The sequence below is a fragment of the Acartia tonsa genome, chromosome 2, assembly GCF_053477335.1.
Source record: "Acartia tonsa isolate MP-2025a chromosome 2, ASM5347733v1, whole genome shotgun sequence".
NCBI lineage: Eukaryota > Metazoa > Arthropoda > Copepoda > Calanoida > Acartiidae > Acartia > Acartia tonsa.
This window is the reverse complement of record NC_137261.1, coordinates 18,089,484-18,116,430: the sequence shown is the minus strand read 5'-3', so window position 1 is coordinate 18,116,430 and position 26,947 is coordinate 18,089,484. Positions and strand designations below refer to the sequence as shown.

Sequence of the window (26,947 nt, the reverse complement as noted above, 5' to 3'; positions counted from 1 at the left end):
CTTATGGATTTATAACAGAATTTGAACTCACCCCTCTTATAAATTTTTAAAAGCAAGGCTTTTCTATAAGGATCAGTCCGTCCGTGGTTATTCCTGTAGTAGTTAGGTAGGATTTAGAAAGCGTATCAACTCTATAATCGTTACCAAAATGTTTGTACGTCCATTTTAAACATGTTGATTTTTAACTTTTTAACAGCAATTTTTTATGTGATAAGAATATTCGACCGATCTGATTTTTGGCATACTGATTCTTAGGACAACAAAGTACAACGTTATAAGCGGAGCATCTCTATAATCAAGTCCTAAAAATGTAAGTATGTCCTTAAACATTATCCAGTATTTAAGCAGTTTATCAACAAATTTACTTAAAATTTAGTTACGACTTTATACATTTATATTCTGATTATTCAGTTCAGAAACTCTACTAATGTTAATGTTAGTTTGTCCTACCGTTTTAGAGCTTCGCTTTTATGGATGTTGTCATCCCTGTTTTGTTAAATGGTTATATAAGGTTATTTAATTTCCAATAGAAGATTTTTGAAAACGTTGTAACAAATCTAATTAGTTACACGTTAGACGTGTACTACTTAACAAGGACGACAACATCCATAAAAGCGAAGCTCTGAAACGATAGGACAAACGAACATTAACACTTGTATAGTGTCAGAACTGAATAATCAGTCGAAACAAAATTGCAAAAGTAATTTTTTTGGAAAAACATACTTACATTTTTAGACTTTGTTGTTAAAAAAAGCTAAAAATTAGCATGTTTAAAATGGACAAACGGTAACGAATATAGAGTTGCTTTGACAATTCTAACATGCCTAAATTAACGAAAAAAGCTATCCATTCTGGACTTCTTGGTTTACTTTTTTTAAACCTACATTTTATTAACAATTACTTTTAATCGGGGAAAAAAATATAGGCTGTTGGGTGGGTTGGGCTGTGTGGTACCGAATAGATGTTAGGATAATTTCTAAACTATTGTTTATTGTTTTATTTCTTGCAGAGTATTCACTTAATTAAAGCAAAAACAAATCTCAATACACTTTATTTGCAGAACTTTATAGAAAATATTTTGGTAGATTTCCTATTTTATCTAATCAAGATTGGGAAAAAGATTCTCAAAAAGAACTTTTTCCATTTTGAAGAAAAACATCTTTGATTCAGAAAGCACTATTTATAGTGGAGCCTATAAAAAATGACGTCATATTAGAGAAGTCCATTATTGTAAAGTGACGTAATAGGAATTGAAATCGTTATTTTTTTAATTTCCTCATTTAGTAAAGTACTATTTAATATGGCCTATAAAAAATGACGTAATATTAGAGTAGTCCATTATTCTAATATGACGCCATTCGAAATAATTTGGCCAAAAGTTTTAAAATTTATTGCCTATTACATTTAAATAATTATTATTAAATTATTATAATAATAGACTATTCTAATATTACGTCATTTTTATATGCACTAAAAAAGGATTCACTAAAAGGAAGAAATTTTAAAAAAATCATCTGTAATAATTCTAAAAACAGCTTCGCATCGTGTTATAGACAGCTTTCCGCGGATATAAAAATAAAAGATTATAAGATTAAAACCAGTTTTGTAATTCCCGATGGAATTTTAAAAATCGTGGAAAATTATCTGTAATACGATGCTTTAAATAATTTTTCAGTATGGCTGAGAACCAGTTTGAACCCATACTGGAATTTTTTTACTGCAGCCATCTCAACATTTTAAATTAAATTAATATGATTTATGTCATTTAGACTGAAGAGGGGGCAATGATAAGTGGCTCAGGGATAGATTTTTAATTTAGAATATGATTTCGTGTTAGTACTATATGTACATTGTAATTTTTAAAAGCGAAGCTTTTCTATAATTAGGGTCAGTCCGTACGTCCGTCCTTACGTCTGTACGTAACGTAAAGCTCTTTTCGTTTATTTAGGCATGTTAGAATTGTCCTATCGATTTTTCCAAACTTTCGTTTATTTAGGCATGTTAGAATTGTCCTATCGATTTTTCCAAACTTTCGTTTATTTAGGCATGTTAGAATTGTCCTATCGATTTTTCCTAACTTTTCATGGTGATGCCTGTAGTAGTTAGGTACGATTTAGAAAGCGTAGCATACTCGTTACCATAATATCCGTACGTCCATTTTAAACATGCTGAATATTTCCTTTTTTTGAAAACACATTTTTGTATCTTAGAACTATCTCTATAACAAGTCCAAAAAATGTAAGTATGTCCTAAAACTGTATTATGTATTTAATTAAGTTGTTTTTGCAACAAATTTACTTACAATTTTGTTTTGTCTCAAGCATTAATATTCTGCTTATTTAGTTCTGACACTCTACAAGTCTTAATGTTAGTTTGTCCTTCCACTTCAGAGCTTCGCTTTTATGGATGTTGTCATCCTTGTTTGATATAATAATCTTTTTATTCAAATAGATCATAATTTTTATGTGTTATTTGTTTTGTGTATGTACTAAATGTACATTGCAATTTTGATATAATAATCTTTTTATTCAAATATATCATAATTAATAGTATAAAAAAATCTTCATAATCTTTTATATAATTCTCAAGGTCACATTAATTCAATTTAACCCAGCTTATACCAACAACGAAATTAATTAGGGGGAAAATCAGGAAACCTATACATGATTTCCAGCTGTCGTTTGGGGGCATAGTAGAATTGACCACCTTTATATCTTCCCCCCTAACATTATTTTAGAGTCATGTCGCTTGTCGGCTATACCTTTATAAGTTTAACCTTTTTAGAAGATATAGGCTTTGTGTGATCTCATCCATTCTTTATTTATTTTTCAGGGTAGAATACATGAAAAAGGACAAAACTGGAACTGAGAGAGTTGTTTCGCCCAGGTAGATTTCTCCTACAATTGTTAAGAATCCTCAAGAGAACTAATGATGGCAATCCGTCAAATTTTTGGACCGGATTCGGATTCTTACAAGAATTCTTCCAAAAAAAGGCGGATTCCGGATTCAATTCTTGACGGGTTCCGGATTCGGATTCCTGATTCGGATTCCGAATTCGGATTCCGGATTCTAGCAATATTATGCACCATTTTCATCTTCTCTAGTATGACTCGAACCCGACAAGCTAACATTTACTTTAATGCCTCGATTTGCCAAAAACGTTTATTGGCATTGCAATTCCACTGGATTGAACCACAGGGATCTAAAGGGATAAGAGAGTGGCCAATAAATTGACGTACATCCCCATTGATGATACACAAAATTACTCCTTTCGCAAATTACAATTGGTGGTTAAAACGTTTGGACACTCAAATTAATTAACAAACCAATAAAAATTCACTAGAGTATATAAAATTTGGGGACTAGTGTAATAAACAGCCTATTGCCCCCTTCCTTCCTACACTCATTGCCTCAGCTCTTTATAAAAATACCAAATGAATCGTAGCTTTGTGTAACTGATCTCAATATGCTTGAAAAGGGATAATTTATCTAAAGAAAACCAGATTTCCGCCAACTTTTCTGCCAATTCAAAGAAAATAAGAGAAGCTCTTATAGTGCCTCTAAAAAATGGGGATGAATTTTTAAAATTTTTGCTGAGATATCCCATTCCCGAATGACGTCATATTAGAACAATGGACTATTCTTACATGACGTTTTTCGGGAATGGCATTTTTTAGCCAAAAGTTTGAAATTTATCCGCTTTTTTATAAGCACTAAGCTTCAAATAATATTCTCAATCAAGAGTAACTCTAGCTCTATAGACATATTTAAAGTCTAGGGTGTTTTGTGATGTTTGGCCATTTCTAAAGCAAGATTTGATTAGTATAACCAACAAAATAACCTTCCTGTTACAATGATGACCATGAACAATACATTTTGTCTTAATAAAGATTCCTGGCCATGGTTTGAAATGTATATGCCAATTTTCTACAAACTTTTACCCAATATATCGATATAAAAAAGCGTGAACACTTTGCAGCCAAATTAATATTTTGTTAGCCCTATCAAAATGTTGTGTATCTTTATGGGTATATAATCACATAATCATGTTATTATCATAGTTATTATATCGTTAGTTTAGTTTTTATATCGCATCATAATAATGTTAATATTCATGGAAAATTGTCTATAATGTACTTATTGCTGATATACTTATAAAAAATGGTTTACTTAAAAATAGCTTACATATATACTTTTTATCCCAAATTAGAATTAACAGAAAAGTAGACTATTTTTAAATATTTAAGATTGCTTATTTTAATTCACTCTCTAGCTTTGAATTTGAAGTTTGTGTGTCTTAACTTCCGGGTAAACTCATATTCTATTGTGATGGACGTAAGGGGCGTCGTGGCTAAGTGATAGTACACTGAGCTACGGTGGTGAGAGTTCGAGTTCAATTCTCCATGTTTCTCATTCGCAATAATAATCACGCAACTTCCCCTGGTTGTGTAAGAAGGGGATTATTGATTAAGTTTGGATGCTCAATAGTCACGTACATAATATCAGTACTACCCCTATCCCAAGCTCCTCTGCGGAGAGCGTCATTCATTACGGTGGGACATTTTTAACATTTTATTGATGGAAGACAATTGTTTCACTATTAAATAAATCATCAGTTCCAATTAAGATGTATAAAATAATAAAAAATATATGTCTTTGCATTTTAAAACCTTTTAATAGACTAAATGATAAGAATAAAATATGTGCTAATAAATTGTACCCCCTGCAGTGGTTTTTACAACTCATATCCTTTAAATGGGCTTGGGTAACTTTAAATATATACACAATTAGGTTAGATCAAAATGGGATAAAAAAGGTACCTTCACCATTTATATTTTAAGGGGAAGGGTTAATAAATAACATGACTACGACAATATTTACAGAATTAGATAGGGTTAAGTTCAATAAAAGCAGATTCATACCCTTTTTGTATTTTGAGGAAAGGAGTCACTGAATCAAAGTTTATACAAAATTCAAATTAGATTTAACCTAAAATCAGACAATTTTTACTAGAGAATAATTATAAGTAGGCGCAGCCATTCATTTATTGTACAACATCTATATCATCACAATTATTATTATTATTTTTCGCGCCAGTGATGGGACACCGGCAAAGTTGTGGGGCTATGTCTAAAGTTGGTAAGAAGAATGTGAGAAAACAATTTTATAACATCAAACTTCACTTCAAAAACTTTTGAAAAGTATAGAAAAAAAGAGTATGTTTGAATTTATACACTTTATTCTGAGGCTATTGTAGTAGCACAGCTGCCATATAACCGGGGGATGTCTGTTTGAACGACTAAAATTAAGACAAAACAGCAATTTTATTGCTGACAAACAAAAAATATCCTGTATTTACGCAGTTTTGCAACAAATTTACTGACAATTTTGACAAGACTTAAACATTTATATTCTGCTTATTCAGTTCTGACAATTTACAAGTGTTAATGTTTGTTTGTCCTACAGTTTCAGAGCTTCGCTTTATGGATGTGGTCATCCATGTTTTGTTTAGTGTTTGATGCATAGTTTAAAAGTAAAACAAGATTAATTGCAGTTAAACTTTTTTCCAGTATTGCTTCAAAACCGATTAATATACGGTCGATCAGAAACCGGTTCTCAGCCACAATGGAAAATTATGTATTGCATCGTATTATATCCAGTTTTCTACGAATATAAAATGTATAATCATTAGATTTAAACCAGTTTTTTGGCCCGTGTCTTTTGCATCTCAGCGCTAACAAATCTGGTTTTAATCATATAATTGCACATTTCTATATCCGCGGAAAGCTGTTTATGATAAAATGCAATAAAAAAACTATAATCTGATGGCCAGTAGAAGCTTTCTGTAACAGTCGTTTCTTTATATGATAAAATATGTTTTACATATCCCATTTTATAAAGTAGTAGTTTTTTTTTATCTGTACTGATATTGTTATCCTTTACATTGGAGCTTCTTATACGTTTAAAGATTTACAACATTAAGTTGCCTATAATAGTATGAACAACTACCAAAAGACAATCATTTAGTTTTCTTAAATTAGGAAAGACAAATACAATTTCCAAGGAAGGTTTTATGCAGTATTTTTTTTTTATAAATTTTAGATGCCTCTAGAGGCGCAGTTGTGAGTAAATATATATTACACCGAGCACTATGTATTAAATATGTATGTTTATATTTGTTGCTTAGCAAAACCAGAGAAAAATTAAACTTTGTTTAGGTAGTTGTTCATTCTTTAGTATGGACACAAACCTGCAAAATATTAATCTATTATATAAAAGTAACAGGATCTCTGTCTTTCTGTTTGTTTGTCTGTACCTAAGGATCTCGCTAACCGCTGAACCGATATGGTTCTCCTTTACAGATTACCTTCTCATAGGTCCTGGGAAGGTTTATAACTACTTTGGTGGAGGTTACCGCCATCCTCCCAAGAATAATTATGCTAGATTTTTGCATGTATGATTAACAATTTTCCAGAAAATATATTGTTCATGTTTTCAGCTTAATTTTTCTCTTTCTTATTTTGTCATCTAATTTGGATATCTTCTTTAGTGGAGCAAATCAACATTTCAAAATTGCTAAAAAAAAAATTGGCCAAATGAATGGTTTACCGTTTCTTATTTGTTGTCTGCTATATTGCTTCCTATCAAGTTTTAATTTCATTTTAAAAGTTCTTTACACAACTAAAAGAATAAAAAAGTAAAAAAATGCTACAACATAGTAAACACATGGAATAGTATCTATCTAAAAAAAGATTTTTTAACAAGAATGACACAATATCCATAAAAGCAAAAATCTGAAAGTCCTTACGTAAATTTAAAACATGCAGATTTTTTAATATTTGACAACATTTTTGTATGATATGGTCCTATTCCTCTGATTTTTAAATAATGATTCTTAGGACAACAAGGTAAAGTATTATCAGCGAGGCAACTCTATAATCAAACATGTAAGTCTGTCTTTTTACTGTATCCTATATTTACGCAATTTTGAAACAAATGTATGTACAATTTCGTTTAGACTCAGAAATTAATTTTCTGCTTTTCAAGTCCTTACACTCTACAAGAGTTATTGTTCGTTTCTCCTCCTTCACTTTAATGAAAGTTGTCAGCATTGTTATAAAACATCTGGATAACTAGACAATCCTTTAAAATAAATTTTTCCTTTGGAATAATTTTTCTTGAGATGAAATATCCTTACTCTAACATAAACAGTATGTAAAGTTCTATAAATAGGTACAAAAGTTTTGTTTTATTTTTTGTGCTAATTTAGACTTTTTATGCATAAATAGCAAAATATTTACGAAAACTGAAAAGTGAAATAGGCAAACTAAATATGTCTAAGAAAAGTACTGGCGAATCTCCCCCAAAAGCAGGTTATTTAATATCAGAGCTTTTCTCTTTAAAAGAAATTATTTATCCATCCCCCCTCCCTCTTTTAAAATTAAAAGATATTACAGAACATACACAAAGACTTACAGACAGTCATTATATACAGCACGTCTGCTTCGTCCCTACCCTCTAGAGGCTTCGCCTCAAGAATCCAGCAATCAACGAGATCTTACACAAATTGCATACATCCATATTCTATTATATAAAGTAGTAAGGTTTTTTTTTGTCTGTAGTAAAGGATCTTACAAACCGCTGAACCGATATGGTTCTCCTTTACAGTGAAGCTTCTTATAGGTTCAGGGAAGGTTTTTAACTATTTCGGGGGAGGGTATCTCCCACAATAATTGCCCCTGGAGGCTTTTAGGGTTTGTCTGTTGCGAAGGATCTTGCTAACCGCTGAACCAATGTGGTTCTCCATTACAATCAAACTACTCATAGGTCCAGGGAAGGTTTCTAACTATTTCGGGGGAGGTTATCTCCCACATTAATTGCCCCTAGAGACTTCTAGCTGTGCTCTAATGAAGTTATATTTGCAGCTGTCTAAAATAACGATACCTCCATCCACCGCTTTCCCCCCCCCCCCCTTACTACTGGATGAGCAAACAGACCAATAAATGAGGTCCATATTAGGAGGCTAAATTTATGACAAATTTTCCCTTGTCAATCCATCCATTCTATCATATGCATTAATGTACGTAAAATTGAAAAGGTACTTCAAAGTAAAATTCTTTTCTGTAATTAAATCAAAATTCAAATGGCAATTCATTTATGAGCATGAGTTACTATCTAAAGAGTCAAACAAGGCAGACACAGATTTTGCGCTTTTTCCATAAAGTTGTGTGGAATTAACCCTTTAGTCAAATGCGCTAATTAAGTCAAACTTTACTTATACACTTAGTCATAATTAAGAACACTTTGACTTAATAAGCGCATTTGGCTAAATGGTTACACACAACCTGTTACATATCAGAAAAGAATTCTTGAGTCGGCAATAAATATCAATTCTTGCTAAAAATTAGTAGTTATCAGAGAGAGAGAGGGGACTTCAGTCTGTTTATTACACTTGTCCCCAAAAGTTTTATAATAACATTTTCTTATTGGTTAGCTTAACAACTTTTGGGGCTTCAGTAAAGTTTGATTGGTTGATACATTAAGCTGAGTGTCCAAACGTTTCAACCACTACATAAGGGGAAATTTTGTGTAACATCATTGGGGATACAAATCATTTTATCGGACATTGTCTTTATATCCCTTTTGATGCATAGGTAGCTCGTTCAGTATACATTTTCCAGTATGGCTTCGAAACCGATTAATATTCGCTGGACTAGAACCGGTTCTTTGTCATTTTGAAAACTCATGTATATCATCGTATAACAGACAATTTTCTTGAAATATTAAAATAAAAATCTTAAGTTAAGTTTTTTTAGCCCGAACCTTAGGCCCCTCGGTGCTAACTGGTTCTAATGTTATAATATTCTATTTTAATATCTGCGGGAAGCTATCCATAATACGATACAATAAATAACTAATAACATTTATTTCAGGGTGCCAAAGTTTGAGCTCGGAGCAGAAATAAAGATCATCCCCTGCACTCAATACACCTTCAGGTAAATAAAAGGTCACTCAAAAATGCGTGGAGGGAGAGGACAATGGGCTCTTTATTACACTAGTCCTCAAAGTTTTATAATAACGTTCGCATCTAACAACTTTGGGGACTTGATGAATTTTGATTGGATGTCCAAACTTTCAACTCCTAATTGTAACATACAGAAAGAGTAATATTGTGTATCGCCATTGATTGGTCTTGAAAATCAAATTATCGGCCATTGTCTTATCCCATTATATCCCACTAAAAAATGTCAAGATTAAAATCAATTAAATTCGTTTAGAATACAAGGAACAATTTTGTTGCTTTAAAATACTTTTTACACATTATATATTGTGCTGAATCATTAGGGGGTTTAAAATTACTTGCTTTTGAGGAATCTCTTTATAATGCCTATGATAAAGGGGGATACATTTAAAAACTTTTGGTTGAAGAATCCCGAATGACGTCATATTAGAATAATGAACTATTCTAATAAATAAAGGAATATTCTAATGTGACTTCATTCTGGATACTTTGGCTGAAAGTTTTTAAACTTATCCTCTTTATAATATCCTATTATATAAAGAAGTAAGCTTGTTTTGTCTGTAGCGATCTCGTTAACCGCTGAATCAGGTTTACGTTTACAGTGTAGTTTCTAATAGGCCCTGGAAAGGTTTATAGCTTATTTATTGAGGGTAACAACCACAACCCTCCAAAAAAAATTCCCCTACCCTTAGAGGCCTCTAGGGTCGTAGCCGCTAGTGCACTATAAATTACCATGTATTAATTTCTAAGAGGAGCTAAATTTAAAACTATTTCATTTTGTTTGTCCGTCAGTCAGTCTCTGGGAGAAATGTGCTTTTCTCGGCTTTCATAAAAGATAGTCAAAATTTCCATGAAATATGCATATCTAGTCAGTCATGCTTAAAAAGACATAAGAATTATTTTTTGAAGGTTTCGTGATATTCTCTCTCTTCCATTTGTCCATTCCATCATTTGCTGTGATTCGCTATTTATAGATGTTGTCATGGTTGTGGGGAATATGGTGGGTCCACGCATGAGGTGCATGATCAAATATCTCATGATTTATCGTTCTTAATTACTGACTACTTTTATACAGTGGGAGGCGTAGTGAAACAAATTAGTTGGGGGGGAAAAGACCAATTCAACGGTGTGCGGTCATTGCCGCATATTATCACATAAGCATATTGTTTTATCAATACACAAAAGCAAATTAAATTAGAAGTTGTATACAGTTGTGAGTGTAATGGATCTAAAGGGATAAGACAATGGCTGATAAATTAATATACATCCCCGATGATGATACTTAGAATAACCCCTTATGTAGATTAAAATTTGTGGTTAAAAAGTGTGAACAATCAACCTATTCAAATTGACTCAATCCCCAAAATTGTTAAGCTAATAAATAAGAAAACGTTATTTAAAACTTTGGGGACTATTGTCATTGCTAACTCTTTCTCTGCTGTACAAAATTTATACTGTGTTAACAAGGACAAAAGGGATGAAAAGTAGAAAATATTTTTTTTCATGAAATAAAAGAAATATATTTTTTTCATTAAATAAAAAAAATATATTTTGTATCATGTATATCAAAATATTGTAGATCCTAAATAAATTTAGCTGAGTAATTTTCCACATCGTATTATAGACATCTTTCCGTGGATAATAAGTGAAAACAAGGTTCCAAATGCCTGAGCTAACAAAACTGGTGCTAATATTATGATATTTACTTACTACTCATTTAAAATTTCTGTAATATTAATAGTAATAGAGTAGCCCCGCTACTCTAAATTATTTTGTTTTATACCAACTAAGAACTAACGGCAAATTTTCAGATATTTAAATTAATTTTTTTTTAAAAGAATTAATTAATGATTATTAATATCTCAAAAGCTTTTTTTCTAAGTTTGTTTCAAAAATTAATTTACATACTATGAAGAAAAAAAATACTTTATCGATGTACTTAATAGCTTAATGTACTTTTCTTCAATCTATACATGGAAACGTTTTATGGGGGCGTTGTTCAAAAAAGTGGTTTAAACACCACCAATAATTAAAATTTAAACAAAAATAAAAATCTGTATATTAATGTATTTTATATACATAGATATATTTAAATCTTTTATTACAAGCGACTTTAGATAAAGTATCAATTAATTCACATGCGTCGCATGTGTTTGAATGTATTCGCATCAATGTAAATTATGTTTGCAGGGATAAATGGAGTTGAAATATGGATCTTGAAATTGTTGGCGAATTTTATCTATAATTTAGATGTTTGTCAACCCTTAAAGGGCGAATATAGGTTCGATATGATATGAGCTTATATCAAAGGTGCAATTCCATAGATTATAAATAACTTAAAAACATTGACATATTCAATTGTAAAAGTCTGTTTATAGCTTAAAACCCGTCAATCTTGAAGAAAATATTTTGTAATTAGTGTGGTTCCCTAAGAACTCAAACACCCTAGCATCACACAAGGCTTCGTGGCAAGGTTGAATTAAAAAGCTTTCATTAAATGATAGTCGTAATAACGTGGAAACCAATTAAAGGAAGCCTGCAAGAAATACCACGCTTGGACTGCTGAAAGACTGCCACAAGTAGACCCATTACCCCAAATTTGAAGCCTTCAGCTTCTATAACAAAAAAGTTCTAGGCATTTTAAATTGACATTTTATATACAATGGAAATTTTGAAAGAAATTCAATGCTAATGTTAGAAATTTTGAAATTAAACTACGTGGCCTAGAAACAAAATTATATGCTTATTTTTGTCAGAAATTTAGGTTGCCCGTAACTAATTATATTTTTACAATAAAAATACCCATTTTTATGGTCAAAATCATTTAAAAAAATTAAGTTTAACTTGCATTGTATTGAATGTACTGTAGCCAATCAGAAGGCTGAATCAGCTAAACAACCAATCACAGCTGAGCTTGTATAAGTTTCTCCCTTTGTGTCCGCTATGATTTTCGTTTACAAATGCAATTTAAATTGATTTTTTTCATAGATTTTGATTATGAAATGTGGTGTTTTTAATGTAAAAATGTAATCAGTTACCGGTAATCTAAGTTTCTGACAAAGATAAAGTTATAATTTTGTGTCTAGGCGACGTAATTTAATATTATTTTTTCTTTTATGAGCATTGGAAATCTTTCAAAATAACAATGTACATAAAATACTATTTTGAAATGCCTAGAACTTTTAGGTTATTGAAGCTGAAGGCTTCAAATTTGGGGTATTGGGTCTACTTGTGGCAGTCTTTCAGCAGTTTAAGCGTGAGAGTTCTTGCAGGCGTCCTTTAATCAGGGGTAAATATACCCTCCTTCTACCTTCATAAAGTAAATTATTTAAAAGTTAAAAAAAAACATCAAATAATGTAAAAAGTAAAAAAAATAATCAATAAAATTTTCTTGGAGGAAGAATGATTTCAAATCCCTGTTTTTTTGTAGCCGTGTGTGTGTGTGTTGAAAATGCGTACACAAGGGTTGTTTATATCATCATGAATTAATCAAAGATCTCTGTACAGAAAATAAACTTTAAGACGTATTATTTACCCTGTCAATACTCCTGACGCCCTTCTACGCAAATTATTTTTATGCTTTTTAAAAAATTAAATAAACTAGTATATAATCTAAAATAATAAACATTTAAATTATCTTTTAAGGTGCGTGCCAATGTAATAGTCAATCAAACTTAAGCAAAATAGTCAAAAAAAAGTCTTGTAAAGGGCTAAAATAAACGATTTTGTTGGCAATCTCATTTATTATATGTTCAATTGAAACAGAAAATTGCAAAATCTACTTAAGGATTTTTTTGAATTTTTAAATTTGGCATAGATATTCTAAAAGTATGTAATGGCACCTTTGATATAAGCTCATATCATATCAAACCTATATTCACCCTTTAACGGTCGGGGGGTGGGGGCGTTTTTTTTCTATCCTGTTTTTTCTATCTCATTTTCCATTTTTTCCATCCTGTTTTTTCTATCTCATTTTCTGTGTGTGAAAGATAAAGAGCCCAAACTGCTTGACTTTTTAAGTATGGGTATGACACATAACTGAGAGTTGGAATTTTTTGAATATCTCCATCCTGGAAGGCACAGGATGCCAGCAAACCTGGCAGGGTCATCCAGGTAAAGAGCAAAAATATTTTTTTGACTAAAGCATTTTATCATGCCAAAATACTAAAAAATCCTCTAGTAGTACATCCTTATATAAAATACAGGTGTTCAAGTCACTTTCAGGTTCCAGGTATGATCCTGCAGGTCCTGATCCTCCAGGTCTCCAGAAATCTTTAAAAGGCTCTTGTGGCCGCAATTTTTGACTTAGAGACTTCAAATTTTAAACTTAAGATTTTCTTACATGTCTACATTACATATTAAAATTTCAATTTCAAAGATCCGCCGCCGTTTTCCCGCCGACTGCGGCGGCTTGCAGCTGCCAAGTACAGCTGCGGCCGCAGAAATTTATATTTTGATATTTCTAATGTAAAATTTACATAAAGATAAACATTTTCTGGAGAAAAAAATTTTCTTCTAGCTTCAAAAATAAGAAAATTACAGCCGTTTGAAATTTTTAAGTAAAAAAAGACCTAAAAACAAAGGTTGTTAAATAAAAGGGTGAAGGAAGCGAAAATTGACTTAGACTTATAAAAGGTCGGAAATTCATTATCAAACAGGGGACTTGCACAAAAAAATTTTGCCCTCTAGCTCTGACAGGAACTGAGATAATAAGGGGGGCGTTTAACACCCCCCCCCCACCCCCCGACCGATTAAGGTGCGGCAAGGGGCCCGACTGTAAAGGGTTAATGTAACTTTTTTACTACATTTATTTTTAATTTTTTATATTTTTTAGGTATTTTCCTTATAGGATTTCAAACAGAGTGATAGATTAACAGGGAGAAAAACAAAGTGAGTTGCATTGTAGATTTGCTTTTAAAAATTAGTTTATTTGCCAACATTTTCCTGCCATTTAACTTTCTCCTCACCCTCAAATGGTTAAAGATTCAAAAATAAAACAAATATATTCTGTTCAAGTGTACTCTGGTTGAGAAAAATATTGGAAAATTAATCAGTATTGTTCTGTTAGTGAGTAAATTCATATCAGCTTTTTAAAAGCAAAGCTTTTATATAATTAAGTCTGTCTGTCTGTATGTAAGTTTATTATTCTGGCAGAGTTAGCTCTTCTGGTTAAATTAAACAGGTTAGAATTGTCCTATTAATTTCAAACTTTGTATAATGATTCCTATAATAATTAGGTATGGTTTTTGAATTGTAGCAACTTTATAATTGTTACTAGAAAGTACATCTAAAACATGATGATTTTTTATATATTCAGCTAATTTTTGGGATTCTGATTCCTATTACAACAAGGTACATTGTTATAAGCAAATCATCTCTATAAATAAGTTGAAAATGTCCTTAAAAATTATCCTGTATTAAAGAAGATTGCAACAAATTTACTTTACTTCAAATTTTTTTTAGACCTGTGTTTAGTATTCTTCTTATTAAGTTCTGATACGCTACAAGTGTTTATGTTCGTTTGTCCTACATTTCAGAGGTTTTCTTATATGGATGTTGCCAAATGAGGAAGTCTGTAATAAGATATGCGCCAAAGGGCAATAATAGGTAAATTTTGTTAATTTTATTATAATTCATGTATAATCATATCCATATTCCATAAAAAAAATTAAGGTGGGAGATTTCATCCTGGGACTTTCCCTCTAGGGGCTAGTGGAGCAAAACAGCTCTAGACCAGCCAATTCTGTATGTAGTCTATTACTGTAATCATAAACATATAAAAAACTTAATTGGCGTCGGCATATTTTTTTGTTATGTAAACTAAGAGTTCGTCCTAAAATTTGGTTATCATAGCTTTAGAATTGGCCACTCTACAGCTGTTTTAATATTTAGCGGCTGGCAAAAAAAAAATGAAATAAGGGGGGAGGGGGGAAGTTAATACACTTATAGGAAATGAAATTCAATACCAAATTTTGCCCTGGCTTGTTTTTCTAGTTATCAACCTAATTCTTTTTGTAAGCTCTCTTACATGACTGGATCTACCCATAAAACTTTAAAAATTTAATTTTGTGACTTTCCCTCTAGGGGCTAGTGTGGCAAAAGAACCCCCCAAACACTAAAAATTTAGGTTCTGAGCTTATTTTTAGAGATATTGAGATGATTTTTTTTTCCAGAAAACTTTTTTAACATAACCAAACTAAGTAAACATTACAGATTTCATTTTGAGACTTTCCCTCTAGGGGCTAGTGGAGCAAAAGACTCCCAAACAGTAGAAATTTTAGTTCTAAGCTTATTTTTAAAGATATTGAGATGATTTTTTTTTTCAGAAAACTTTTTTAACATAACCAAACTAAGTAATCATTACAGATTTCATTTTAGAACATTCCTTCTAGGGGCTAGTGGATCAAAAGACCCCAAAACACTGAAATTTAGGTTCTGAGCTTATTTTTAAAGATATTGAGATGATTTTTTTTTGTAGTAAACCTTTTAACATAACCGTACTAAGTAATCATTATAGATTTCATTTTGTAACTTTCCCTCTAGAGGCTATTGGAGCAAAAGACCCCCCAAACACTAACATTTTAAATCTGAGCTTATTTTTAAAGATATTGAGATGATTTTTTTTCCAAAAAACTTTCTTAACATAACCAATTAAGTATTCATTACAGATTTTATTTTGAGACTTTCCTTCTAGGGGCTAGTGGAGCATAAGACCCCCAAACACTAAAAATTAAGTTCTGAGCTTATTTTTAGAAATATTGAGATGATTTTTTCCAGAAAACTTTCTTAACATAACCGTACTAAGTAATCAATACAGAATTCATATTGGGAATTTCCTTTTAGGAGCTAGTTGAGCAAAAGACCCCACAAACATTAAAAATTTAGGCTCTGAGCTTAATTTTAGAGATATTGAGATGTCTGTCCATCTGTCTGTCAGTCTGTCCATCATTCTGTCAGTCAATAATACTTTTGGGAAAATGTGATTTTCTAAGCTGCCATTTAAGATAGAAGGCTAAAATTCTTTGTCAACATTTAATTTGTTGAAAAACTGCTAAATACAGGATAATGTTTATGGACATACTTACATTTTTAGGACTTGATTATAGAGTTGCTTCGCTTATAACATTATAGGAATAAATACACCAAAAATCAGATCAATCGGATGATTAGATCACAAAAATTTGTTGTTAAAAAAGTAAAAAAATCAACATGTTTAAAATGGATGTACGGACATTTTGGTAATGGTTATAGAGTTGCTACGCTTTCTAAATCGTACCTAACTATTAAAGGAATCACCATTCAAAATTTAAAATCGATAGGACAATTCTAACATGCCTAAATTAACGAAAAAAGCTATCCGTTACGGACGGACGGACGGACCGACCCTAATTATAGAAAAGCTTCGCTTTTAAAAAGAATATTTAGCAATCCTCATAAGAAAATAACAGGATGTTTGTTTAATAGGGGGGAACTTCAACGCCCCCCCCCCCCCCCAAACCTATTAAGGTCCAGAAAGGGTACCGACCGTTTAGGGTTAAACATAGAGTAAATTCGCTACTAAAACTTAAACTCTAAAGTCATCCTAGATGTAACACGAATGTTATTTAGTTTCCTGCGAAGTTGTCTCCGATACAACCGCTAATTTTTAAAATCAAATTAATGTTTTTGATATACAAAATAATAATCCTTTAATAATTTTTAGTGCATTTAAATATAGAATGTAAATATTCTAAATAGAAAAAAATAATTTCTATCTAGGCGTTGCAAAGTTTTAAGTTCGCCAAATTTGAGATATGCCAGAAAGCCGGACCCACCTTTTTCCCCACAACCGTTGTCATCCTTGTTTTTATTAATATTCACGTGTCTTGCAACACTCTAATAAACATGTAATATAATTCAGGGATCTAAAGGGATAAGACAATGTCCGATAAATTGATGGGTATCCCCAATTATTATACACAAAATTACCCCTTTTGTAGATAACAATCATGGGTAAAATGTTTGGAAACTTAACTTAGTGAACTAACCTATAAAAATTTAATAAAAAAACACAAAATTTTAAGCTAACGATTAAGAAAACGTCATTACAAAATTTTGGGGACTAGTTCAATAAACAGCCCATTGTTCCTTCCTTCTTGAATATAATTATACTTTTAGCTTAGAATTAGGACTAAAAAGAATCTTTTCATCCATTGAAAGAAAAGGAAGAAAATGTAGCTCATATGAATAAAATCATGCAATCCTTTACAGGGATCCAAAGGGATAGGACAATAGTATATCCCTAATGATATTACACAAAATTACCCCATCTGTGATCAAAATTAGTGGGTAAAACGTTTGGACACTAAGCTAAATGAACAAACCCATCAAAATTCAATGAAGTCCCCAAAGTTATTAAGCCAACTAATAAGAGAATATGACTTTGGGGACTAATGTATTAAACAGCCCAATTTCCTCTCCATCCCTGAGTCCTTTCTTTTCCCAGGCTTTTATATCTAGCACAATTTGTGCCAAATTCAATTCGTGTAGAATATGGGTAATCTTTTGTGTTCTAAAGCGTATTTCATTGTTGTTGTTGCTTTGGAGCAAAACTTGTTTTAATCTTATAATTGTACATTTTTATATCCGAGGAAGGCTGTTTATAATACAATCCGATGTATAAATATTATTTTACTCAATTACTGTTTATTGAAAATAGTCATAATAACTGGCAAAAGTTCATATAATATAATTATAATGCCAACAGATATGTAAAGGAGAACTAAAACGGTTCAGTGGTTTGCTAAATCCTTCGGTACAAACAGACATTCTTATACTTTATTACAAGGATATGGTATGTGATTGTGGATCTTAAAATCCAAATTTGCTTCTTGTATCTAATGATAAAATTTTGATAAAGACAATATCACACTGGGATTTTTAATTTTTTTCCGCTCGGTTAGAACCTAAGCCATACTTAAAAATCACGAATCGTATCCTATCATATCCAGTTTTCTACTAATATAACAATGTGCAATCATGATATTAAAACCATGTACATATGTTAGCCCGTGCCTTCGACGAAGCCCAATCTGCACCACTTCATAAAAATGAGGGAGATGAGAAGAGAAGTGGGACGTCACAAGATTTAAAAGTGGTGCAGATTGGGCTTCGTCCGTGCCTTCGGCATTTCGGGATTAACAAAACTTGTGTTAATTTTATAAATAATTGTACATTTTTATATCCTCGGAAAGCTGTTTATAATACGATGAAAGATAATTAACTATTAATTACCAACATATCCAAAAAGTATCCACTTAAGAAGACAGCAGTCTTTAAATATTCCCCACCATTAATTATCTAATTCCATACTTTTACATTGTAAATGTTGGGTGGGCAGGGGGGAATATTTGGCTCACCCCATTTAATTTTCATGCAAATTTTGTGTGCTTCATGCAAGGACCTAAAGGGATAAGACAATGGTCGATAAATTGACGTACATACCCAATGGTGATACACAAAATCAACCCTTATCTAGATAAATAATTAGTGGTTAAACATTTATGGACACTAAACTTTATGAACCAAACATTCAAAACCAATAAGAGTCCTCAAAGTTGTTATGCCAACAAATAAGATAACGTTATAATAAGACTTTGGGGACTAGTGTAATAAACAGCCCAATGTTCCCTCCCTCCCTGACTTTACCGAGGATTATTTTTGCAAGTCACAGTTCCCGGATTTTTGTATAAATTTGAAACTTGTTTTGCCACTAACTTTTCCACCATTAAGATAACAGTTATTACTTTTATGATTACATTTCTTATTCCTTGGCTTAACAACTTTGGGGACTATTATTGAATTTTAATTGGTAAGTTCATTAAGTTGAGTGTCAAAACGCTTATCATGGCATTGTCTTATCCCTTTAGATCTCTTGTTATTACTTAATTTCAATTTATGAATTAACTTTTTCTAATTGATTCAAAGTTTCTTCATTTTTTTCTAGAGATTTTCTTTGAGAGTAAAAATATAGGATTAATGTTGTGTAAAATTGTCGTCATTAGTGAGCTGAAACCAACTAGGAATGGAATGCAGGGATCTAAAGGGATAGGACAATGGCCATTAAATTGATGTACATCCCCAATGATGATATAAATAATTACCCCTTCTGTAATTAAAAGTTAGTGGTTGAAACGTTTGAACACTCAACTTAATGAATCAATCAATAAAAATTCCCTAAAGTCCTCAAAGTATAAAAAAAACTTTACTATAAAACTTTGGGGACTAGTGTAATAAACATCCTATTGACCCGCATCTCTCTCTCTCTCTCTCTCTCTCTCTTGGTTGGTTTATGGTATGTAAATGAATATTTTCCCTGAACATGTTAACTCTAAAGAATTTTTATTGGGGTGAAATATTAAATTATATTTCCTAGTCCTATCCCCCGCTTTCCCTGGTTGAACCTAACTGTCCTTGTCACTGTTAATGCTAGCTAGATATCTTTCAGGGAAATGTGCATCAAACCAAGGAGGGAGGGGACATTGGACTGTTTATTACACTAGTCTCCAATGTTTATGATTCGTTGATTTCACAACTTTGGGGACTTTTATTGAATTTTAATTGGTTACTTAAGTTTAGTGTTTAAGCGTTTAAACTAATAATTGTAGTCTACAAAAGGGATAATTTTGTGCATTATCATTGGGGATGTACATCAATTTATCGGTCATTGTCTTAGTCATTTAGATCCCTGGCATCAATCCCATGGAATATAGCAGGGTAGAAAATGGATGCCTAGCTAGCTAACTTTCATTGAAATATGCAACCATCCCATATAAAAACGCAAGGTAGAAAATGAATCGATAGTTAGATGAATAACTTTTAAAAATCATGCCCGACGTTGAATTAAAATAGCCAACGGCATTATATTGCAGCCATGAAAAAAAGATAAAATATAAAGTGATTTTAAGTCCTTTAGGAAATAGGAAACTATGTAGGATAATCCTTCGACTTCAATATTTTTGATTAGATAAAAATTACAAAAATGATTGTATAAGATCAATAATTTTCTGTGTGTTTTTTTTTGTTGTTGCATAAAGTGTATTTCGTTATGTGTTGCATTTTTTTAATTATGTTTTACAGGTTAATTAATATAAAAGACATTGTTTCCAAAATCGAAAAAACATACGAATCAAATTTATTATGGCTTTTTATTTTATTTATGGCTTAAACTAAACTCCAAAAAGAAAAATAGATCAGCTGAAAATGATTTCCTATTCAAGCCCTAGTTTCCTAAAGTGTACAGCAGATAACCCAATTATTGCAGACCCTATTTTCAGCGACTCCGGTCAAATGTAAAAGCGATTTAATGTATAAACGATTTATACATTATACATTCAAAAATTAAAATTTTTCTAATTTTTATTTTTTAAAAGTTTGAAGCTTTTTTAGCTAGTAGCAAATATTGAGATAGGACGCGGAAGCTACGCACACTTTCGGAAACTAAATTCAGTTCATCGAAAAATAGGATGAACGTTTATTTTTAAAAGCAAATCTTTTCTATAACTAGGGTCGGTTCGTCCGTCCGAGGTAGATAGCTTTTATATGTAAACTTAGGCATGTTAAAATTGTCCTATCGATTTCAAACTTTGCATGGTGATTCCTTTAGTAGTTAGGTACGATTTAGAAAACATAGCAACTCTATAATCATTACCAGAATGTCCGTACGTCCATTTTAAACATGTTGATTTTTCTACTTTTTAACAACAAATTTTTTTGTGATCTAATTATCCGTTTGATCTGATTTTTAGTATATTGATTCCTGGGATAACAAAGAACAATATTTTAAGCGAAGCAACTCTATAATCAAGTCCTAAAAATGTAAGTATGTCCATAAATATTATCATGTATCAAGCAGTTTTTCAACAAATTTACTTACAATTTTGCTTCGACTCTTATACTTATATTCTGATTATTAAGTTCAGACACTATACAAGTGTTAATGTCCGTTTGTCCTACCGTTTCAGTGCTTCGCGTTTATGGATGTTGTCATCCTTGTTTTGGTTATGATTTCCTATACCATTGATCATAAAATATATAATAAGTTAATAACCCTAGTTGGTTGGTCTGTCGATCATGCTACAAAGAAGAACGTGTATGTAGTTGTAAATTAAACAATCGTTATTTTTGTTTTTCAATAAACTTCACAGCTCTCTTTCTTCTTGTGACAACTGAAAATCTGCTCAAACTTTGTCCTTTCCCCTGTTCTGTACCCTATGGATATTATCATAATTGTTTCAAAGAGACTCTACAAAGTGTCAGAAAAAATGAGCCATGTGACGTCATAAAAGGGAGAGATGAGAAGAGAAGTGGGAAAGGAAAGCCCTTAAAAAGGGCTGGATCTATTGACGTCACACGGATCATTTTTCCGGACAATTTGTAGATCCTCTGTTTTAAATAATGAAGTAACAGGATTTCTGTCTGTCTGTACCGATTATATCGATAACCGTTAATAAACCGATATGGTTTTCCTTTACAGGATAGCTTTGCATATGTCCTAGGAAGTTTAATAGCTATTTTAGTGGAGGGTTCCGTACCCTATATTACCAAGAGAAATCGCCCCTAGAAAAAAATCGAATTCCTCCTCAATTGCCCCTAGAGGTCTCTAGGGACGTACCGCTAGTAATAGTATGTTATTTTGAATTGCTTTGTTTATGAGATTATACATTTCTATCCTGGGTTTTACACTTCCAACCTCATTTGAAACTAAAAGTTTTTGCCAAGCACAAACATTGTTTTAACACATTTCCTGTTATAAAAATTCAGGAATTAAGAGAACATTAAACTATTTTTGAAGCATTCTTGAAAGAAAAAGATACAAAAGTTCGTAAAAGGCAAATTATAAATATAAAAAAAACTATGAATTTCCTCAAAAAATGTATGTGGGTATAATTTTTTCAAAAATGCTTCAAAAACAGTTTAACTTTAAATTATTTCTAGACCCCCATCAATACGAAATTTTCACAAGCTATCAAAAGCAGAATTTAGCATACCAAATGAGAATATATCTAATATAATGTCACTAAATCCCTGTAAAAAAATGTAGGTTAAACACTATGCATTGTGTAAGTAACGATGCATAACTATTTATTTTTAAAATGGGTTATTTATGCAATTATAATTAAATTTTTTTTCATTTACCTTTTATATAGCAGAAGTATGATATAAATTTCTGACGTATAAATTACAAAACTAATATTAAAGTTCTCTTTCTTAGAAGTTATAATAGTTATTTCTCGTATCGTATTATAAACGGCTTTCCACGGATATAGAATGTACAATTATACAAGGCACCGGCTAAAAAAACTAGTTTTAATCTTATGATTGTACATTTCTATATTCGTAGAAAACTGGATATAATACGATGCTAGACATAGTTTTTTCGTATGGATGAGAACCGGTTCCTATCCACTGGATTCGAATGAATACGAGAATAGTTATTTCTCGTATCGTATTGTAAACGGCTTTCCGCGGATATAGAATGTACAATTATAAGAATATAACTAGTTTTTTTAGCCCCGTGGTGCCGAAGGCATAGGCTAAAAAAACTGGTTTTAATCTTATGATTGTACATTTCTATATTCGTAGAAAACTGGATATAATACGATGCTAGACATAGTTTTTTCGTATGGATGAGAACCGGTTCCTATCCACCGGATTCGAATGAATACGAGAAAAAATATTATGGTCATTAATAATTGTGATAATACAACGGACAAAAGCTAAATCCCATAGTTTTAAAATATTTTGAAAAATGATGTTTCTGCTAGCAGATAATACAAATAACGATATTTTGCTTTACATATTCATGTATTTACATCATTTACCCAAAAAAAGTTTTTCAAGCTTTTTCGGTGCCTATAAAAAATGACGTCATACATACTGACCATCAATGGTTAATTTAGTATTGTTTTGGCCTGTTATTGGTTATTTATATTGTATGACATAATTTTTTAGAGGCACTAAAAGCAGCTTCAACATAATATCATTATCCATTAGGGCTGCTGGTTACGAGGAGTTTAGAGGAACACAGAAGAAATTTCCAGGTATTAATTATACAAATACATTAACCTCGGCAGTCAGGGATCTAAAGGGATAAGACAATGGGCGATAAATTGATGTAAATCCCTAATGAGGATATAAAGAATTATCATATTCTGTAGATTACAATTAGAGGTTTAAACTAGGGTTGGGCCGGATACCTTTTTGGCCGGATACCTCATATCAGGCTGATTTCTAATGCCGGAAATCAGGTATCCGGCAGGATATCTGGGCAACGTTCGATATCCGGCAAATAACTGGATATCCAGCATTAGAAATCATCCTGATATCATGTATCCAGATAGTTTCAATATCCGCTATATGACCGCATATTGAAAATGGCCAAACCGGATATCCGGCCAGAAAGTAAAAATGGCCAAACCGGATATTCGGCCGGAAAGTGAAAATGGCCAAACCGGATATCCGACCTAACCCAAGTTTAAACGTTTGAATCAACCAATATAAATTCAATAATAGTCCCCAAAGTCGTTGGGCCAACGAATAAGAAAACATAACTATTTAACTTTGGGGACTAATAATAAATAGTCTATTTTCCCCTTCCTCCCTGTTAGTCTTGTAAGCATAATAATGTTGACAAAATTACGATAATTTAATTGAATTGGTTTAAATTTATTGATTTATCGACATTATGCGGACACATATGTATGTTATAACCTCTAGAGTATCATGTAGTACCAGAGAGAGAGGTTTATTACACGAAAACAGTAAAAGTGTCGAACTATGACGTCAGAAAAAATTTACAATTAACCAATGAGAGGCCGCTATATATTTTACCACAGTGAATACTGGCTTCTTATTGGTTAGTTGTTAATTTTTTCTGACGTCATAGTTCGACACTTTTACTGTTTTCTTATTACACTAGTCCCCAAAGTTCTATAATAATGTTTTCTTATTTGTTGGCTTATCAGCTTTGGGGACTTTCGTGAATTTTGATTGGTTGATTCATTAAGTTAAGTGTTTAAACGTTTTAACCACCAAGTTTAATCTACAGAAGGGGTATTTTTGTGTATCATCATTGTTATGTAAATTTATCTATTGGTCCTTGTCCTATCCCTTTTGATCCCTGTGTAGTACCTATCCAGAAACGCTAATCTAAAATATACAACTAGCGGCTTCGCCCCTAGCCTCTAGAGATTTTGCCCCAAGAGTTCATCAAAAAAAATGTAGTACATGTGGTGCAGCACCAAATAGTTGGTTCATCTTCATCATCAAAAAAATTGGGGGGAGATTTTTTATTTTTTTGGGGGGGGTTTGAGGTGTCCCACGTCCCGAAAAAATAGCCTAAAACCACCAAAAGACCAGTAGGTATATTCCCTGAAGAGTAGAATCCGATCGGTTCAGTGGTTACCGAGATCTTAAGGGACGGAAGGACAGACAGACAGACGGATATACAGACGGACACACAGAGGGACAGACAGACAGAGGCTACTTTGTATTATAGATATGACTATATTCTTATGTTGTTACTAGAATGGTCAAAAATTAACAGGAATTATAAATTGAGGCAAACATTTTCTTCCGTAAAATTTCCATACTTCCTACTTTAAAGACTTAATTATTACTATGCACTGTGCGGCAAAGAAATGGTTAAACTATGATTTTGTGGGTCGCAGCGTTTTCTTCATGTTAAAATTGTTACTTCTGCTGCTTTGTCAGGTGCTCGACATAGATAGTTACGGTAGAGGAAATACCTTGGGCCAAAACGGGCGCAACATCAAGCTCCCAAGAGTCATTATCAACAAACTGATCCACCTGTTTAACAAAGACTGACAGTAATTCTCATTAACTGAACTTTCCTTAATTTCATCCTTGTTTTATATTATATAAATTTAGTATATTCTGCTGCTGTCAACTACACACTGGATTATACTCCTAAGGTAACTGTCACTTTGGTGCTTTCTCTTAAAGTGCTCATCGAGCAAAAAAAATTACCTTATCTTTAAAATAAATTGATTTGTTTTATTCTGAACATACAAAAACACCTATTTTTTGATTACTCAAAAATAACTTTTAAATATATTCCTTTTTTAATCAAATAACTAGTTTTTTTATATCAAACGCTTTGTTGATATCAAACTGTATGTAATTCTAGTAAATAAAACCTAAATTTTGATACATTTTTAACATTCCCATTCTCAATAAATTTGATGATTTTAAATGTATAAAAATTCAGAGAGAGGGGGGACAATGGGCAATTTATTAAAATGCCCCAAAAGTTATATAATAACATTATCTAATTCGTTGGCTTAACAACTTTGGGGACCTTAGTGAATTTTGATTGGTTGGATCATTACGTTTACAAATTTCAACCGCTAATTTTAATCAACAAAAGGGGTAATTTTGTGTATCATATATAGGGGATGTACATCAATTGTCTTATCCATTTAGAACCCTGATAAAATTATCGATATTTAAGTTTATTCGTCCACCGTTGGTGTATGAAAAGTATGGTAAGCCAAGAAATGGAACTGCAGAGTTCAATGAGTACATGAGGTACGACATAGATAGATAGATAGACAGACAGATAGATAGATAAATAGATAGATAGATAGATAGATAAATAGATAGAAAGATAGATAGATAGATAGATAGATAGATAGATAGATAGATAGATAGATAGATAGATAGATAGATAGATAGATAGATAGATAGATAGATAGATAGATAGATAGATAGATAGATAGATAGATAGATAGATAGACAGAAAGATAGATAGATAGATAGATAGATAGATATATCAACTCAGAGTAAACCTATGTTTAAACCTAAGCTCCTGGCCATTGTAACTAATTCCCTAATTGGGAATAATGGGGTGCACGTTCTCTACATAAAGAGAACCTCCAACACTTCATTTCAAGAAGATGTACTTATTTAAAATAACAATATACCAGAGCTGGATCTTTAAATCGTTTAGTGGTGCGCTAAATCAGGGCGATCCAGTTCGGCGGTGACCCCTAAAATGGTGGGTCCACGAATTACGTGCATGACAGATATCTCGAGTTTTTTCCGTCTTAATTTCTTACCACTTTTTATACAGTTTTGTATTGTGGGAGGCTTAGTTAGACAAATTAGTTGGGGGGGAAAGTACCAATTCAACGATGGGCGTTCATTTCCGCATGATATCACTTCAGCATATTGTTTCATCAATACACAAAAGCAAATTAAATTAGAAGGGGTATACAGTAGTGGGTATAATGGATCTAAGGGGATAATGATAATAAGACAATGGCCGATAAATTAATATATACCCCAATGATGATACTTAGAATAACCCCTTCATTAGATTAAAATTTGTGGTTAAAAAGTGTGAATAATCAACCTAATGAAGCAACCAATTTAAATTGACTCAATCCCCAAAATTGTTAAGCCAACGTTATTTTAAAACTTTGGGTACTATTGTCATTGCCCACTCTTTCTCTGCTGTACAAAGTTTATACGGTGCGGTGTTAACAAGGACAAAAGGGATGTAAAGTAGAAAATATTTTTTTCGTGAAATAAAAGAAATTATTTTTTTCATTAAATAAAAGAAAAATATTTTGTTTCTTGTTTATAAAAATATTGTAGATTCTAAATAAATTTTGCTGAGTAATTTACCACATCATATTATAGACATCTTTCCATGGATAATAAGTGAAAACAAGGTTCCGAATGCCTTAACTATAAAAACTAGTGCTAATCTTATGATATTTACTTTAATACTCATGTAAAATTTCTGTAATATTAATAGTAATAGAGTAGCATCGCTACTAGGAAATAATTTAACTTTGTACTTAATAGCCTTTCTTTAAGAGAAATAATTCTTCAATTTATAAATGGGAACGTTTTATG

At 31.8% G+C, this 26,947-nt stretch overlaps 1 protein-coding gene across 1 annotated transcript in view; it reads left to right on the top strand.

Annotated features, from left to right (window-relative positions):
• LOC145306018 (uncharacterized) overlaps window positions 1–26,947 on the top strand; it is a 65,339-nt gene that overhangs the window by 22,021 nt on the left and 16,371 nt on the right. Inside the window, exons 5-9 of the mRNA XM_080147954.1 lie at window positions 2,833–2,886; window positions 8,934–8,996; window positions 23,057–23,103; window positions 24,953–24,996; window positions 25,536–25,612. Coding sequence (XP_080004080.1) covers window positions 2,833–2,886; window positions 8,934–8,996; window positions 23,057–23,103; window positions 24,953–24,996; window positions 25,536–25,612 — 285 coding nt within the window. The remainder of the gene's footprint in view (window positions 1–2,832; window positions 2,887–8,933; window positions 8,997–23,056; window positions 23,104–24,952; window positions 24,997–25,535; window positions 25,613–26,947) is intronic.